General features: G+C 50.8%; 5 protein-coding genes across 5 annotated transcripts; 4 read left to right on the top strand and 1 right to left on the bottom strand.

Moving 5' to 3' along the window:
• Positions 1-703: 703 nt before the first annotated feature.
• BDZ99DRAFT_567532 (uncharacterized protein) lies at positions 704-2,271 on the bottom strand. The gene is made up of 3 exons (XM_033727694.1): positions 2,195-2,271; positions 1,698-2,071; positions 704-1,645 (listed from the first exon to the last, which is right to left on the bottom strand). The coding sequence occupies exons 2-3, from the start codon at positions 2,036-2,038 to the stop codon at positions 874-876; spliced, it is 1,113 nt and encodes a 370-aa protein (XP_033580759.1). The 5' UTR covers positions 2,039-2,071; positions 2,195-2,271; the 3' UTR covers positions 704-873.
• Positions 2,272-3,386: 1,115 nt separating this feature from the next.
• On the top strand, positions 3,387-4,741 carry BDZ99DRAFT_472959 (uncharacterized protein; the record flags this gene model as incomplete). The annotated part of the gene is made up of 2 exons (XM_033721801.1): positions 3,387-3,701; positions 3,773-4,741. The coding sequence occupies 2 exons, from the start codon at positions 3,387-3,389 to the stop codon at positions 4,739-4,741; spliced, it is 1,284 nt and encodes a 427-aa protein (XP_033580758.1).
• Positions 4,742-6,802: 2,061 nt separating this feature from the next.
• BDZ99DRAFT_459549 (uncharacterized protein) lies at positions 6,803-10,281 on the top strand. The gene is made up of 3 exons (XM_033719186.1): positions 6,803-6,904; positions 6,955-7,202; positions 7,253-10,281. Exons 1-3 carry the CDS (start codon positions 6,852-6,854, stop codon positions 9,967-9,969), a joined length of 3,018 nt encoding a protein of 1,005 aa, XP_033580757.1. The 5' UTR covers positions 6,803-6,851; the 3' UTR covers positions 9,970-10,281.
• Positions 10,282-10,398: 117 nt separating this feature from the next.
• BDZ99DRAFT_224999 (ClpP/crotonase) lies at positions 10,399-11,657 on the top strand. Its single transcript, XM_033713466.1, has 3 exons — positions 10,399-11,003; positions 11,052-11,061; positions 11,145-11,657. The coding sequence occupies exons 1-3, from the start codon at positions 10,828-10,830 to the stop codon at positions 11,532-11,534; spliced, it is 576 nt and encodes a 191-aa protein (XP_033580756.1). The 5' UTR covers positions 10,399-10,827; the 3' UTR covers positions 11,535-11,657.
• A 337-nt stretch (positions 11,658-11,994) lies between these two features.
• On the top strand, positions 11,995-13,285 carry BDZ99DRAFT_224955 (nicotinate-nucleotide pyrophosphorylase-like protein). The gene is made up of 4 exons (XM_033713464.1): positions 11,995-12,268; positions 12,377-12,432; positions 12,499-12,639; positions 12,697-13,285. Exons 1-4 carry the CDS (start codon positions 12,098-12,100, stop codon positions 13,238-13,240), a joined length of 912 nt encoding a protein of 303 aa, XP_033580755.1. The 5' UTR covers positions 11,995-12,097; the 3' UTR covers positions 13,241-13,285.
• The last annotated feature ends 2,167 nt before the right edge of the window (positions 13,286-15,452 follow it).

The following is a 15,452-nucleotide window of genomic DNA, read 5'->3' as shown; positions in this document are numbered from 1 at the left end:
TGACTCTCACTACTTTGAGCTTGACATCTTGTCTTCGTTTTGGAAAGCTCGTAGGGGCACCTCAAACGGTTGCGAGGGAGTGTCAATTTGAAAATCTACCTGCCCTTGAGTAGCTGGTCGGTCAAGCGATAGCTTGAATTGCATTACGTTGAATTTGACATCGTGTCTTCATTTTGGAAAGCTGGGGGCAACTCAAGCGTTGGCGACAGAGTGTGGATAGGCCTTTGGTAAGACACTAAGTTCCAGGCTATACAGATTTAGCACACGGATATCGTACTATGCAAGTTCTATCTTTAGAAGCTATACACCACTGTCAGGAGTCTCCCTGCTCTCAAGAGACCGGCTGGTCAAGAGTAGCTCATTTCTACTGCTTGGAACTTGACATCGTGTGTTGGATTTTCAAGACTCATGGGGGCACCTCAAGCGTTTGCGAACGAGCGTGAATAGGCCTTTGGTAAGACACTGAGTTCCAGGTCATACAATCTGACACAGGGATAATCCTACTGCATAGGTTCCATTTTTGGAAGCTAGACGCCACTGCAGGAGTCCTCCTGCTCCTAGTCAAAGGGTAGCTCAATTCCGACCCCGTTGAATTTGACCTAGTGTCTTTAATCTTGGAAAGCTCATGGGGGCGCCTCAAGCGCTGGGGAATAAGTGTCAATAGACCTTTGGTGAGAAACTGCGATACGGTTCAAGAGCAAAGAGGTAGAAGACCATCAATTCATGCTATCGTGACTAAAGGAAAATATAGAGAACCAGGCTGGCTTCGCCGAGCCAACATTGCTATCAAAACCTCGCCTACTATTAATTGATCTGGAGGGTATTGGATAACAAAAAAAAGAGCACCAAAAGTGACCACACCTCCTATACCGCTCAGAATCCAACTTCTGCCTCAAGCAACGCTTCGTGTGTGCCTGGAAACAACGGCGCATCCGTGATGATACGCTTCAAGTGGTTGAACTTACCCTCCTGGTGCCTATTGTTGTCAATTCGGACCCAAGGCTCGGTGCTCATGTCCTCCGAAAGGTAAATCTTTAGGTATGCGACGTCTGCGCCGGCGTCACCTTGATTGGAACCCTTCGTGACGTCTGCCACCCTCTCCAGTAACTGAGCCGCAGATTTGCACCCTTGGAGGGTAATGGAGCCATGCGGGGTGTGATTGCTGAACAAGTTGATTTTTGTTTGCTCGAAAACGTCGGCTCCGCCGGTCGGATAGACCTGCTTTTGCTTCCCTTTTGCCTGGCTGGCGTGCTCTTTCTGACCGGACGTGCGCTGGCGCTTTGGTGACAGGTGAGGTTCTTCCAATTCCGCTTCGTCATCGGGCACCGCCTCCTGTGGACGCTTCCTCTTGGATGAAGTAGCATTGTTGACAGGTTTGGCCTTCTTGACTCCTCTCGTGTCACCCGCGCCGCCTCGCAGTACAGCCTTGGTGATGTTTGGAGTAGATGGTGAGTGGTCTTCCTCTTGTTGGCGTTTGTTCTGAGCACTCGCGCCGCTCCGCAGTACGGACTTGTTGATGCTTGGAGTAGACTCCGATTCATCATCGTTCGCCCTGTCTCGCAGGGCTGATCGATTGATGTTGGCAGTGGCTGCGGTACCTCGACTCCTCTTCGCAAGCACCAGCTGACGGAGATGCTCCTTGATCCTGCAAAAGTTAGTACGTTGTAGTGTTTGTCAGTGGATGGAACATGACATACGTCGCTTTGTCGCGTGGATAGATGAGATGCTTCTTGTAGAGAGTCTCGGGGTCAGGGTCGCGGAGATGGGCTCTCTGAACATTGGCAGGCTTATTGGGCCAGATGGGAGGACCGAGTTTCTCTAGGATCTTGTCGAACTCTTTGTCGAAGAGCTTTGGGTCATCGCGGTCGACTGCTGAAGTGCTGAGCTTGGTGAAGAGATTCCCGATCTCCGTCTTGTAGAGATCGTTGAGCGGCTTGAAATTGAACTTCGGTCTCTTGACAACGCCCTCGTCTTTGCCAAAGTGTCGCCAGCCGAGCGCCTCGAACCACTCATTGACACGGGGGCGTGATCGTCCCATGGTTGCGCAGCAGGTCTGAAGCTCTCAATAGAGCTGACTAGTTAGCAGATGTTTACAGGATCTTCATAGCTCACGGCTGCCTGTCGCACACATTCTTCCCGAAATGAAAGCAGAAGGCCGTTCCAAAGCTGCCCTATCAAGCTGGACTACACTTACTGGAGGAACAAGTAGGGTTGGTCGGAGCTATCCGTACAAGGCGGCGACGACAGTGAAATTGTGCGCTGATGTTTTGTGGACAGAGAAGACAGAAAGATGGGTATAGCTGAGACACGAGAGGAAAGGAAATGAATGAGGCCGAACTGGAACGGTCAATTGCTTGTCGTCGCTGGTGTCGAGCAAATGCAGGTGGTTGGCGCAGAAGGTGGTGAGAGAGGACGGACAGCGCCCGATATATGTTCCAGGTTGGGGTGAAGCTCAGGAAGCCCGCTCTCTCTGTAGTTTAACCAGGTCGCCCGGCAACCTTGTTCCTCGCAGGCTGCGGCGACGGCCCATCTACAATTGCAGCCCCACGCTTGCTATTGTGTTCTATTCAACTATCCGACAAAGGTACACTGCAGGAGCGTCCTGATTGGACTATACGCCACAACCATTGTCGACCTTCACCTTCACCTGTTGTTCTTCTTGTCGCCGTCGACACTCCTATTGTCGACGCCGCACCACTTCTCAATTGTTCACCGCACCACTATTCTATTGTTCGTCACCGCTCCTTTCCTGCGTTTATCAGGGCCCGCCGCCCACCAGCTCGACTGCTGTCCTCAACACCTTCTTTCTCGCGCATCGAGCTGCGGTAGCGCTCGCAAGTCTTGCATCAATTCCAACCTTCATTGTCGCACCCGACTCAGCTCCATCACACTCTTGCCCGAACGACCTGCTCTGGTATCCGTGACAGCTTCGTTCCTGCCTTTCCAGCTGCTGCTGTGGCGGGTAACAACACTCTTGTCATTTCCTTCCTTCATTGTCGCCCGCCAATCAATTCATCACCATATTGACCGACCGACTTCCTCTCCCTATCCTGAATACCTTCTTTCCTGCGCTTTAAGCTGCTGCTGGAATGGTCACGACCCTCTCATCATTTCCAACTCTCATTGTTGCACCCGAGTCAACTGTTGCCCGATCAACCTTCGGAGTATTTCTTGCGCCCTGTGGACGACCTCTATTTGTCATCGAAATCGGCACATCATCGTCAACCTCGGATTCCAAGAGTTCCGGCCTGTCACTAGCTAGCATCCTTAACGTACAGTAGGTGTTTTGCTTCTTCGTCTGGAGTGATTCTCCTGCGCTTTCCAAATCCTTTGAAGACCGTGCTAAACATCCAGCTAGTCTGAATTGATTCCTTCTACGAACAGAAATGGCGCCTGCAATTGCGCAAGTTGAATGCTTCGGCGATGGCACCAAGGGCAGTCCGCACTACCGTTCTGCGCGAGACTTGCACAAACGTGGCATCTGGATCGGCTATCTGGATGATCACAAGAAAAAGTTCGAGGACATGCCATCTTTCCAAGAGCTCATCAAGCGTTACAAAGGCAGTGTGACGCCATTTCCAGAACCTACCGTGGGAGCGAGCGGCAACACGAGCTATGCCGTCTGCAATGGTTGTCACATTAATGGCGAAGACACACGCCTGATTAAGGTCCTGCACCTTCCTTTCACCAACAAGAAGAACGTAAGTGCCGCTCTCTGTATTGCTTGTTCGATCAGCTTCAGATCATTCTTCTAACACATCTGGTTCTGCAGAAGGTCTTGATCATGCCTCTCGAGGACGACAACAGCAACCGCTTGTTTTGCATCTTGCAAACCGAAACTTTCGAGCGGAAGTTCACGAAGTACACATTCTGGCAGGTTGAAGGAGGATGCTCAAGCTACATCTCTCTTCTCGGAACTACAGCATCCAACCAGAGAAAGGGCACACTCGACGAGATACGGGCCCTTCGTGTCAACAATAGCCAGCGAGAAGAAGTCGACCAAGCCGATGCTGCTCCAAAGACAAAAGCCCCAAACAAACCGTCAAACAAGCGCAGCCGTGAGGCGGCTCGCGAAGACACAGGCCCATCCAAGAGGAAGATTACAACACCTGCAAACGGGAGCTCTGACGGTCCTAGGTTAACTTCCAGCTCAACTCTACGCCAAGATGAAGCGGAGCTCGATCGGTTCGTTGCTGCTATTGGCAGTGCCAGCCAGGCTAAGCCAGCGGAGCCAGTCCGACGCGCGATTCGAAGCTCTGGACCTCTGCCTGCGATTGACGCCAGCACTACATCGTCTAAACCTCACACCCCAAATTGGTCTCATGCCGCAACGGTGGGTTATCAGGGTGAGGCTGACTCCGAGCCGTCAGATGGGCTCTCCAAAGCCCAAGCCCGACGAATCCGATTCTCGTGGACGTTCAATGCCGATGGCCGTGAAGGCCAAATCGTGCTCTGCTTAGCCGACTGCCCGAACTCGAAGCGATTCCTTGAGCTCCTTGAAGAAGAGGCGAATCAAGAGCAGGCGACTAAGGACATCCATGCCAAGGCGAAAAGCTGGTGGGTGGACCGGACGGAGGTTTTGGAAGGCGGAAAAAAGGAGACTAAGGGCCTACGAATTACGCCCTCAAATGAGGCATCGACCGATGTAGCCTTCAGATTGACTCTGGAGGAGATTGCAAAGTCCAGACACTGGGAATCTGGCAAGGGGGACTATACGGTGGTTCTGAACCCGATCATCTAATTCTGATATTAGGTAGCGAAATTCAGAGGCTAGTCCTTATTGTCCATAGCTTGATATCCTGAATTGAATGCATTTCTGAACACTTTTGACACCATGATATCACCATCTTAATCCTTCAACACATTATGGAAAGTTAGGACACAATGTAAACTTCCGTATAGGCTATATTATATCACTTTCTGATACCTTGCATCCGGACTTCAGCAGCACCGTGTAAAGCCCTTGACGTCGTAGTGTTACTGTCTGAAGTCTCCAGTGCACCATAAAAACTCGGGGTACTATGTAAAGTTCTTTAGGGGCTAAACAAGAGCAGCTATTGCTATATCATCGAGCCTTCGCGTCCTAAATTAGGTGTAGTGTATACGAGTTCTAACCCCCTGGTATCCCCGTCTGTGGTCCTTTAGCACACCAGAAAACCGCGGGATACGATGTAAAGTTCTCTACAGGCTACATTAGACTAGGTCTTTACTATACCTTTAATCGGAACTATAATGCATCTCATACGCCCTCGTATCCAAAATTAGAGGCATATTATAAGGTTCTTGCCACCCTAGTATCGCCGTCTGTGGTCCCTTAGCACAGCAGAAAAACTCGTGATATGATGTAAAGTTCTCCACAAGCTGGGTCAGACTAGGTCTTTACTAAACCCTTAGTCCGAACTCTAGCGCATCTCACACAAGCTCGTACCCCAAATCAGCTACATGCTGTAAGGTTCTTTCCACCCGGGTATCACCGTCTATGGTCCTTCAGTGCATCACGAAAACTCGAGACAAAACGATGCTCCTATGAGTGTGCGTGAGACACGGAACGAGGAATTACGCCTTTATCTCCCGAAATGCAGGTTGATTATCCCTACAGGGTATATGATTTGATCAACAACGCCGCCTTTCTGCAGTCATGCGGCGCGGGCGTCCGGGGGAGGCGCGGAAGCCAAAGTTTATCACACCATGGGCCATTTTTCCTGTTTTACGCACGCATGCATATGCGTACCTCACTAACGCTTTGGTATGCTGATTTTATTGGCTTGCAGTCGTCCGTGTCGTTGTGTGGTGGAGTTCACAATCTGCAGTTGACGCCAAAGGGTTTCAGCCTTGCGGACGCTCCGCAAGCGACAACTTATCAATAGACGCACACTCCAACAATAAAGCCACCTAGACAAGATCAAGTAACGAAAGAGTCGATCATGTATACATAGGTCTCCTAGGAGATACTGCCGATTCGTAGGTGATACCGCGAACTGACGCGGGAACCGACAGCTGAGTGGTATGTGCGCTGCTACCTGTTTGCGTGCATTGTATTCACGTCTCGTCCCGCCAATAGGCGATATGACCTGTCATTTTCCAGTAGGGGCGATCGAAGAGTACCGCATAAGGGGGCGGGAAACGCCGCCCATTTTAAAGACATTGGTGCAAAAAAAGTAACCAAGCGGTCCAACCCGGCGAGCCCTTCGCCTTTCATGTCGCCCAACACTCCTCAACTCCTATGATCAATCTCTTGTTTCTAGCGTCCACTTTTAGGCCGTTAAAGGCTGTTGGCATCCTATTAGTCTTGGTCTACTTATCCAAACGGTACAGAACTGGACTTCAAGTGCGTGCACACTTTTCACCACTACTCGCATCATCTCGTGGAGTGCCTAGTCAACTAGGACTCTGGAACGCACACCTAATATCAGAGTGCCAAAATTGCATCTTGTTCGTACTTCGAAAGGTGTTAAAGAGCCCCAAGTCATGGTGAAGACGTGTCCACTGACTTGTAGTTCACAGGTTCAGAAAAGATGTCTATTGGTGCGACCATCCCCAACTTCGAAAACTCTCGAACACATGCAGTTATTGAAGCCTTGGGCTTAAAAAACTGTAACTCCACAGGCAAAGCGAGACCAAGTTTCGACCACGAGATAGTCAAGATGCTGGACCGGTTTGTCACCACCTTAGCTCATTCTCTTCCGGACGAGAACGTGTTTATTCAGGAGCTCGCTAAGAATGAACACGCATTCTCCAAAGATACAGCACATCCACTCTTCGAGGCGCATATCGAAAGCTTTCTTGAAACATACGGCCTTGCTATTTGGGGACGTTCTGACCGTGGCCACCTCCTGCAAGTGCACCGCAACATGAGATACGAGCACTACATGAAAGACCTATATTATCCGCAGGATGAGTTGGAGTAAGCGTCATTTCACATTCCCTTTGGAGCTTGCTAAGTATTTCCCTTAGGATCAAGCGTCTTATTCGGCTATGGGCACTCCTACGAAGGGAATCACAGATCAATAATGGAAACGCAGTGGACGTCTTCCCCTTACCGCAAAAATGCCCAAAAATCTGGGACGAACAAGTCTACACAGCAGAGCAACAAGCGTTGTCTGACTCAGATGATGATGAAGAGCAGCCTATACCTATTGTTAAACTGCGGTTGCCCTGGTTGAAGGATAGGGTCAACCAGGTCAGAAGTACGGAAAAACAGAGTTAGCATTCTCGTATCTTACCTACCTTGACACTACCCTAACACTTCCAGTAACTCATATTCGACGTCGACTACAGAGAGGATTTAGATTCGACGGCGAACGATTACATCCTCCCGAAGAACATGAGATCTCCATCATGTCGAGTTACTTGAGGCTACTGGAGCAGTACCCCCGTCTAGAAATGGAGATCGTTAGGAAGACCAGGATTGACAATGCGCTGAAGCACATAGACCGATTGGATACTTTCCCGAGGAACGAGATGTTTCAGCTCAAGCAGCAAGCAAGAGACCTCCTCATCGGGTGGGGCGTCAACCCTTCTTCATCTCCCAGTACTCCTGATGGCGAACAGGACATATCATCCACGTCTTGCCTTGCGAACGAGCGTAAACGTACAGCCGTGGAAGAGAGTACGTTATCAAGGAAAATACGAAAAATTTCTGGTATATCATCGACGGATGAAAGCTCTAACGACAATGGTCAATATCACTCCACATATCCAGTCGCAACGAGCAGCGTCCATCAACGTCCGCCATACCGAGCTCCAATCGCACCCATGCTTCCAACGACATCGAGTCAACCCACTACGCGACTTGCTCAGCCTCACCAGCTACGAAAGGGTCTACAATCTATCGATGGTGTGCTTGGAACTCCCACGGAAATGCACTACGGTGCAACATCACCTGTACTTGGTGTCGAAGCTCAACAGACCTTGGCTGGGACAGACAATATATCGAGCACAGCACAACGAGCAGGGCCAACACCGACAAACCGTCCCGTCTTTTGCACTTCGCCTATTCTGCTACAAACTTCCTCCACCAGCGACGGCGAATCGTCAACTAGTACCAGCAGTAACTCAGTGTCAAAACCGGCCACCTCTAGCCCTGTCGAGCTTCTGGGTACTGGGATAGAAGTTGATATGTCTCCGCCAACCAGTGCTCCGAATTCGCCATTACCCGAGAGACAAGGCTCAGGAGATACTATTGGTATACGACCAATCTCTGCAACGTTCTTCGACGAGAGGACAGGAATGCTTCGTGGGAAAGAAAATACCGCAAAGGGTAAAGCATCAAGATCACCGTCAGCTCTATGCGTCTCCCAAGAGCGTCAGAGCTCATCACCTGAAGGGTCTCTTGTGATCGACACCCCGACAAATACTCGACGTGGACCAACTCCGAGAGAGAGAAGTCCTGCAACAATAAGCCTGCTATGCGAGAACAAGAGCAAAAGGGCAAAGCCGCGTTCTTTGGGGGCGAGCAGTCTTGCTAGTCAAAGAAATTGGATGCAAAAGAACAAGGACACAGTAGCAAAGCCATATTCCCCGGTACCGTCTCGCGGCGGAGTGCTACTCCCTCTTTCAGGCCGAGCGACCGAGTCTACTTCGGTCTCTAGAGACGCATCTCTCCCCCGCGAAAGGGCTTCGACCTCTACTCAGTCATCAACTAGGCAATCTTCGATCAATGTTGCTCCGACAGGCAGTCGACATTGCTTGTCTCGTCTTGAAGACGCTTCGGCGATCGGCCGGTCATCTCTTGAACGATCTCGTGCGAACAATACTCCGACAAGCCCTCGAGGTGATCGACCTTCTCCCAGAGAGGCTTCGCCAGCCGTTCGATCATCGACTGAACATTCTCCAATCGACCATGCTTCGACTGACATTCAACGTGCGCATCTTATTAAAGAAGCCCCAACTGTCAGCCAGCCATCAGCTCTCCACACGGGCACCAGCGTAAGCAGTTCCATCCCAATTCAACTTAACGCTTCATCTACGTCTGGAGCTAGCGATGCTCATCAGGAAGGCGGGAGCACACAAGCCGAAAGCAGTACTGGACAAACATCGGAGCCTATCCAAGACAAACGCACCCGCCAGGAAGACGGAAATGTACAAGCTGTAGGCAATGTTAGTCAGACATCGGAGCGTACCCGAGACGACAGCAGCAGCGCTCACCAGAGACACGGAAGTGCGCAGGCTGAAATGAATGCTAGTCAGACGTCGGGTCCTCCTGAGAATGACAGCAACAACACTCCTCGGAGAGGCGGAGGCATCCAACCTGAAGGGAGCGCTGGGTCGACATCGAAGTCCATCCAAAACAACCGTACCTACCAGGGAGATGGAAATGCACAGGCTAGAGACAACGCTCGACAAGAACGAAAGCTTATCCAAGCCGACGACGCCTTGAACGATGCACTTTTCGGACTTGACGACTCGGATGACATGGATGACGAGGACGACGAGAACGAGGAAGACGAGAACAAGCTGAGACGTAGCTTCGGGATGTTGATCGAACCCGAGTTCATCAGGATAGAAGAACTCGTTGAGCGACAACTACTATACCAAGACCGTGCAGAGCTCCAGGACGATTGTCGAAGGCAGGTCCGACTCGACAAACTGCTGGAGAAGTTCTGGAACCTGGCTGCAAAGTCGAGGGGCGAGCTCCAGAGCTCGTTGATTGATCGTCAGACGCGCGCTTTGAAGTATTTCATTTCGATGAGGACGATGGAGCGTGCGGTGTCGATTGCCGACACTGGAAATACTGCTTCTGTGAAGGACTTTGAGGGTCGGAAACGCGCCGCACAGATTAACTGTGCTCGACGTAAGCTGATACGACGGTGGGAAAAGGTTGGTGAGGGACTTGATGGTGGTTCTGTGAAGTTGCTGGTGGATGTTATTGCTGCGGTCCGCACGATGGTGATGTCGCCGGCGTATCTGGAGATCTTTGAGAAGTACTGTGAGGCCTTATTTAGAGAGCCAGAGCCATTGATCTTCTGATCATGCTACTCAGCAAGGGAAACACGGTCCTTCTAACGCCTTTCCATCTACTCACATTTTTTTTATTAGTATTTCGGTCACAAGACTTTTGTCGGAGGATATATAAATCAAATATTTAATGCGTGAAGAACATCTCGGAGGTACATATAGGTATCGATATTAGTAGCTAGACAAAAGTCCTTTCACACTGCTTAGGGTTTGAATGGCATATGGATGTTTAAAGCCCTTAAAGTGACCAGACTCTAGCAACTTACAATTGACCTACCATGCGACGGCTAACAGTGGCGCTTGGTCTTTATTTCAAACGCGTTGACGAGATTTGAAATGCTTCGCATCTCGAATTAGACGGATATTAAGTGAGTTGCTACTTAGCACTACTTAAAATGTTTAAGCACATCAAGAAAAAGTCTAGGTAAGTGGTACATATCTAGAAGGTAGCGAGTTGGCCTTGGTTTTGAGTGCTTACATGCTATATTTTCAGCTGCTGTGAAGCCTAGGTCCAATTTTGAACCTCTCAATGTAAGACTAGCTTCTCGATGCTTATTACGAAGTAGTAGTAGCCTTAACCCACAGATAAAGGGCACTTTCAGTGTCTACTTAAACTATAAGGCAACTAGTCCAACGCCAGTAATGATTTGAACTTCATTCATGCGGGATGTACTTCGTAGAAGATCGACAGGGTTGAGTCGATCCCGAGGTCTCACCAAAACCCTCTCGACCACGATCTCGAAATGAAGGAGATGCGCATGCTTACCCACCTTAAACGCGAAGGCGTATATGGAATAGGCTAACCAATACATTCTATATACCATAACGATACGACATTTACATGCTAGAACCTTGCTTGCAATCGTGAAAATGACGCGGCCTCCACAGCTCACTACAATTCTCGTAGAGCGTATATCCGATGGCGCAGCTTTGTTCTACTACAATCAGCCTAAGATCTCTAATGCCTTTACTGTGAAGCAGTATCTCGAGTTCCGGGAAGCGTTGGTATGGGCAAGAGATGAACCTGCGATTAAAGTACTGGTGTTGTAAGTCAATCCTCCCCTCACCCAAGGAGGCCTACTAAGATCCAGTAGAATCGGGAAGGTAAGCACTACTGCGCCGGCAAAGCTATAGCTGCCCCAGGCAAAGGCGAGGCCATCGAGCAAGAAGTTGAAGCGGTTAGGCAGCTCCTAGATGTGTATACTTCCTTCGACCTCGTCTACGCGCATCCCGCCGCCTTCTTCCAAACCCCCTTCATGCCGATCGGCTTTGTCCCCGAGGGTGGCCCTTCTCACACTTTCCCCAAAGTTAGGGGGCAACAGCATGCCAATGCGCTGCTCCTCGCCGGTGACCGGCTGTTGGCGCAGGACATGTATGTGTCAGGGCTTGTGACGGCCGTGGTGCCGGCGGAGTCGACCGAGGAGTTCTTGGGTAAAGTGTGTGAGAAGGCGAGGAGGATTGCGGGGTTTGGTGGAGAGAGTTTAGGGATGGCGAAGGCGCTGGTGAGGGAGGCAGAGGGGGTCGAGAGCAGGAGGAGGCGTCGAGGAGGGAGGGGAGGGATTTGGTGGTTAGGTTGAGTAGTGAGGATGCGAAGGCCAGTATGCGGGCGTTTGCGGAGAAGGTGGGGCCGTCGAAGCAGTGAGATTTAATGGGACTATTATTAAAGGATCTTTAGTGTAGAAGGTCTAATTGATGCTGAGGCTATGTTGAGTTAATGGCTAAATCGTTTACATTCACGATGCTTCTGAGAGCAATCCATGGGCACGTGATGGGTCATTTGCGAACTCCTGGAGTTCGCAAAGTGCACGGAGCGTTATCGATAAGGAAGGTGCCTCGGGCCTCACGAAGTAGTCACGTTCCTCTTTCAACTTTTCCCTTGCTTCAATTTCACAGCGTTAGGCTAGTAACTCCTTCGAATAGAATACCGAGATAAGCACTCAACTAGCATCATACCTTACTGTTTCATTCTGAAGGCTTTGGATCATCCAACATCACGTCGGCCGCGGATCGGACTAGACACCCTTCGACCCGAGCTCATCAAGTCGTATTACCACGAGACCATTTGCTGACGGCAAGCAAGCTACTTTAAGACTCACCATTCTAGAAGGAAGACTTGTAATATTATCTTCAATCTTTCATAATGGCCACCATAGAAGGCGCCCCGGCGCATGGAGCTGTTGCCCATCTACTTCCCCAAACGTACAAGCGACTGGTATCAGAGTGGCTAGAGGAAGACACACCAAGCTTCGACTATGGAGGATTTGTGGTCGGTGATGAAATCTCAGAAGCGAAGTTGCTGGGCAAGAGTGCGGTTAGTCGACCTCCATTTATCAACTCTCAATGAACCAATGACTCGTACTGCGCTGTCTACAAGCTCAAACGAACTCTGTATGTGTCTTATTTCTAACACTGAGTGCAGGGCATAGTCGCAGGTGTTCCTTTCTTCGACGAGGTGTTCAAGCAACTAGATTGCACGTGAGTCATTCTACCTTTATTGACTATGTCTAAACATGTTACATTTCTAACTATTGCTACTTTTAGCGTCCAATGGCATGTTAAGGAGGGAGAAGCACTCAAGCCGATTATGCATTGTGCTACAGTACGAGGGCCCGTTAGGAAGCTACTTCTCGGAGAGCGGGTGGCGTTGAACACTCTAGCTCGGTGCTCAGGCGTCGCTTCAAAGTGTGTATTGAATCTCTTGACCTCTAGAAAAGGCCTGAGTAACCAGTGAATCCGTAGGTCAGCCAGGCTGCTTTCCCTCCTCCGGAAAGCAGGATATACCAATATCCTAGCCGGCACGCGAAAGACAACCCCTGGATTCCGCCTCGTAGAGAAGTACGGCATGCTCGTGGGCGGATGCGATCCCCATCGCCACGATCTTTCTGCCATGACTATGCTCAAAGACAATCACATTGTCGCGGCTGGCAGCATCACTTCCGCGGTACGGGCTGCTAAATCAGCCGGTGGCTTTGCGATTAAGGTCGAACTCGAGTGCCAGAGTTTCGAAGAAGCAGATGAAGCAATTGCGGCTGGTGCGGACGTCGTGATGCTAGACAACTTCACTGGTGAAGGAGTGAAGATTGCTGCTTCACGACTGAAAGACAAGTGGGGAAGGGGCACCGCCGACAGGAAGGCATTCTTGGTTGAGGTCAGCGGAGGACTGACAGAAGAGAACGTGGAGGCCTACGTCTGCTCGGATGTTGACGTTATCTCTACGAGCAGTATACATCAAGGCGTCAAGCACGTGGACTTCTCGTTGAAGATTGTGCCGAAGGGCAAATGATGAGAACGGGGGTGGAGGCATTGGAAAAGCCACATAAGTCTTGATTAGGTCTCTGGGTAACAGGCAAGTTACCACTCGCGAGTGTAGTTTCTGCTTCTAGTTTTCCGTCTTCTAAATACTGCGTGGCGAGAACGCTAAGAGGGAATACAAAAGGTCCTTTTAAGGAACCAAACGAGAGTTCAAGTCGGCAACCCCGATAGTCCCAGCCCATGAGCCGTATGGTGCGAGGAGTGCACATTCCCCCTCGTTTGAGTTGTATTAGCACGGTACACCCTCCTCGCGTCCCCCATCTCTCCTGCAAATCCAGCGAACCGGTCTTCACCCTTCACAACTTCCGGTGCTCGTCGACTCCCCACCACATCCATATAAGCTGGCGGCGGATCTTTCTCTCCTTTTTCTCCCGAGCTTGGAAAGGTTTGGGCTCTCCTGGTCCGCACTTTAACCTCAGACTGCTGCATAGAAGTCCTCAATTCAGTTTCCCACATGGCCTCCCGTAGGTTGAGTTGGAGTTGCAATTTGATAGCGCCGAGCTGCGCATCAGCTTGCTGCTGCGCCTGAGAGGTGGCGGCCTTCTTGTCCCTGTGCTTTTCGTGCATTCGCTTGCCAGCTACGACGGCGCCGGTGATGATTGACAAGGCCATATTCTTGACGGCACTAGAGCTCTGACGTTGAGGTACAGCAGCCGGTGACCAGGGCGACGGCTCGTGCCTCATTGCGATGCTGAGGAGCTCTCGGGGCAAGACACTATAGTCCTTGAAGCTGGGCGAAACCCGTCGGACTTTGGGCGGTTGGCGGGCTGCTTATGTGACAGTTTGGAGGTGCTCTTGTACTCGAGGCGTTCGGTGCCAAAGACGTATGTGACGTGGTGATAGCTGGATTTTCTTTTCCCGAGGGGTTTGGGCGTTTTGAAACACATCCGAGTTATGGATTCGTACAGGGAAGCCATGTTTTTGATGCTTCGAGGAAAACATGATTGATCGGTGGCCGACGGACGTCGGACTTGGTGCAGGGTCGTGGTGTTGAAGTCCGTCATCACGTCCAGCCAATCATGCTGCCTATGCTTTAGTTCATGACTTAGATGCTCATGCTCAAACGAATGTCCTGTGTTTGACATGTTCGTCTGCACCGTCCGTGCCTGGCCAGGATGTGAAAGCTCTCAGCCTTCAGCCTTGCAAGAGGGCTGGAAGCATTTATTCCGCATACGGTCAAGCGTGTATCGGTGCAAGGCGATGCCCTGAGCGGCGTTCCAGGCAGCGAGCCTCCGATCTGCTGAAACCCACACTTTCTTTCATCACGACTCCAGATGTTGTCCTGGCCCATTGATGCCCCCGAGCGTTGTCGACGATGAGTACTCCTCCGAGCTCGAGTGCGAAGCCGATCGATAGAGTCAACCTTGCGTGTATCCAGTGCAGGGCGCGCCATGTGAAGTGCGACGCGACTACACCAACTTGCAATCGGTGTAGGCGAGATGGCAAGGATTGTGAGTACGCAAAGTCCCGGAGAGGAGGACTCGACAAAGCTGCCCTTGCACGGAGGAGACTGGCGCAGCAGCAGCAGCAGCAGCATGAGCAGTCCGCGACATCCAATCAGACCCCCAAGTCCTGCACATCGTCGTCGAGCGGGGATAGAAGCGATCAGTTGGAGCATTCCGGCGCCCCGTCCCTGGGGTTGTACGATTCGATATCTATCGACTCAACCGAGCTCACCTTTGCCGTCAGCTCCGACAGACTAGTCCAACTGTACTTTGAGTATTTTCATGCGGGTCATCCTTTTCTATTGCCTCAACGCTTCTTTACTCAAAGACTTCAATCCGGAGCGCAGGACATGAAAGTCCTAGAAACGGTTGTACAATATATCGGATCTCGATATGCACCATGGACAACTTCGGAACTGTATAGAGAGAAGGCCGAAAAGGCACTGGCGGCCAGTGAGCATGACAAGACGCCGTTTCGTGTCCAGGCACTTCTCCTCTTCACGATCTCCAATCATTACTGCAGTCAATGGGCCGAGGCCTCAACTGATCTCGAAACCGCAATCCGCTTAGCTTTAGCTTTGGGTATGAATACTCGCGAATTTGCAAGCCAGTATGGAGAAGGAAGTCCCGTTCTCGAGGAAAGCTGGAGAAGGACTTTCTGGACTTTGTACGTCACAGACCAGCACTACGCGATCGTCAAAAGAATCGTATCTTTCACTCTCAGAGACCTTCCCGCGG

The sequence above is a fragment of the Mytilinidion resinicola genome (assembly GCF_010093595.1).
Source record: "Mytilinidion resinicola strain CBS 304.34 unplaced genomic scaffold BDZ99scaffold_4, whole genome shotgun sequence".
Lineage (NCBI taxonomy): Eukaryota > Fungi > Ascomycota > Dothideomycetes > Mytilinidiales > Mytilinidiaceae > Mytilinidion > Mytilinidion resinicola.
This window is presented reverse-complemented; position numbering and strand designations above follow the sequence as displayed.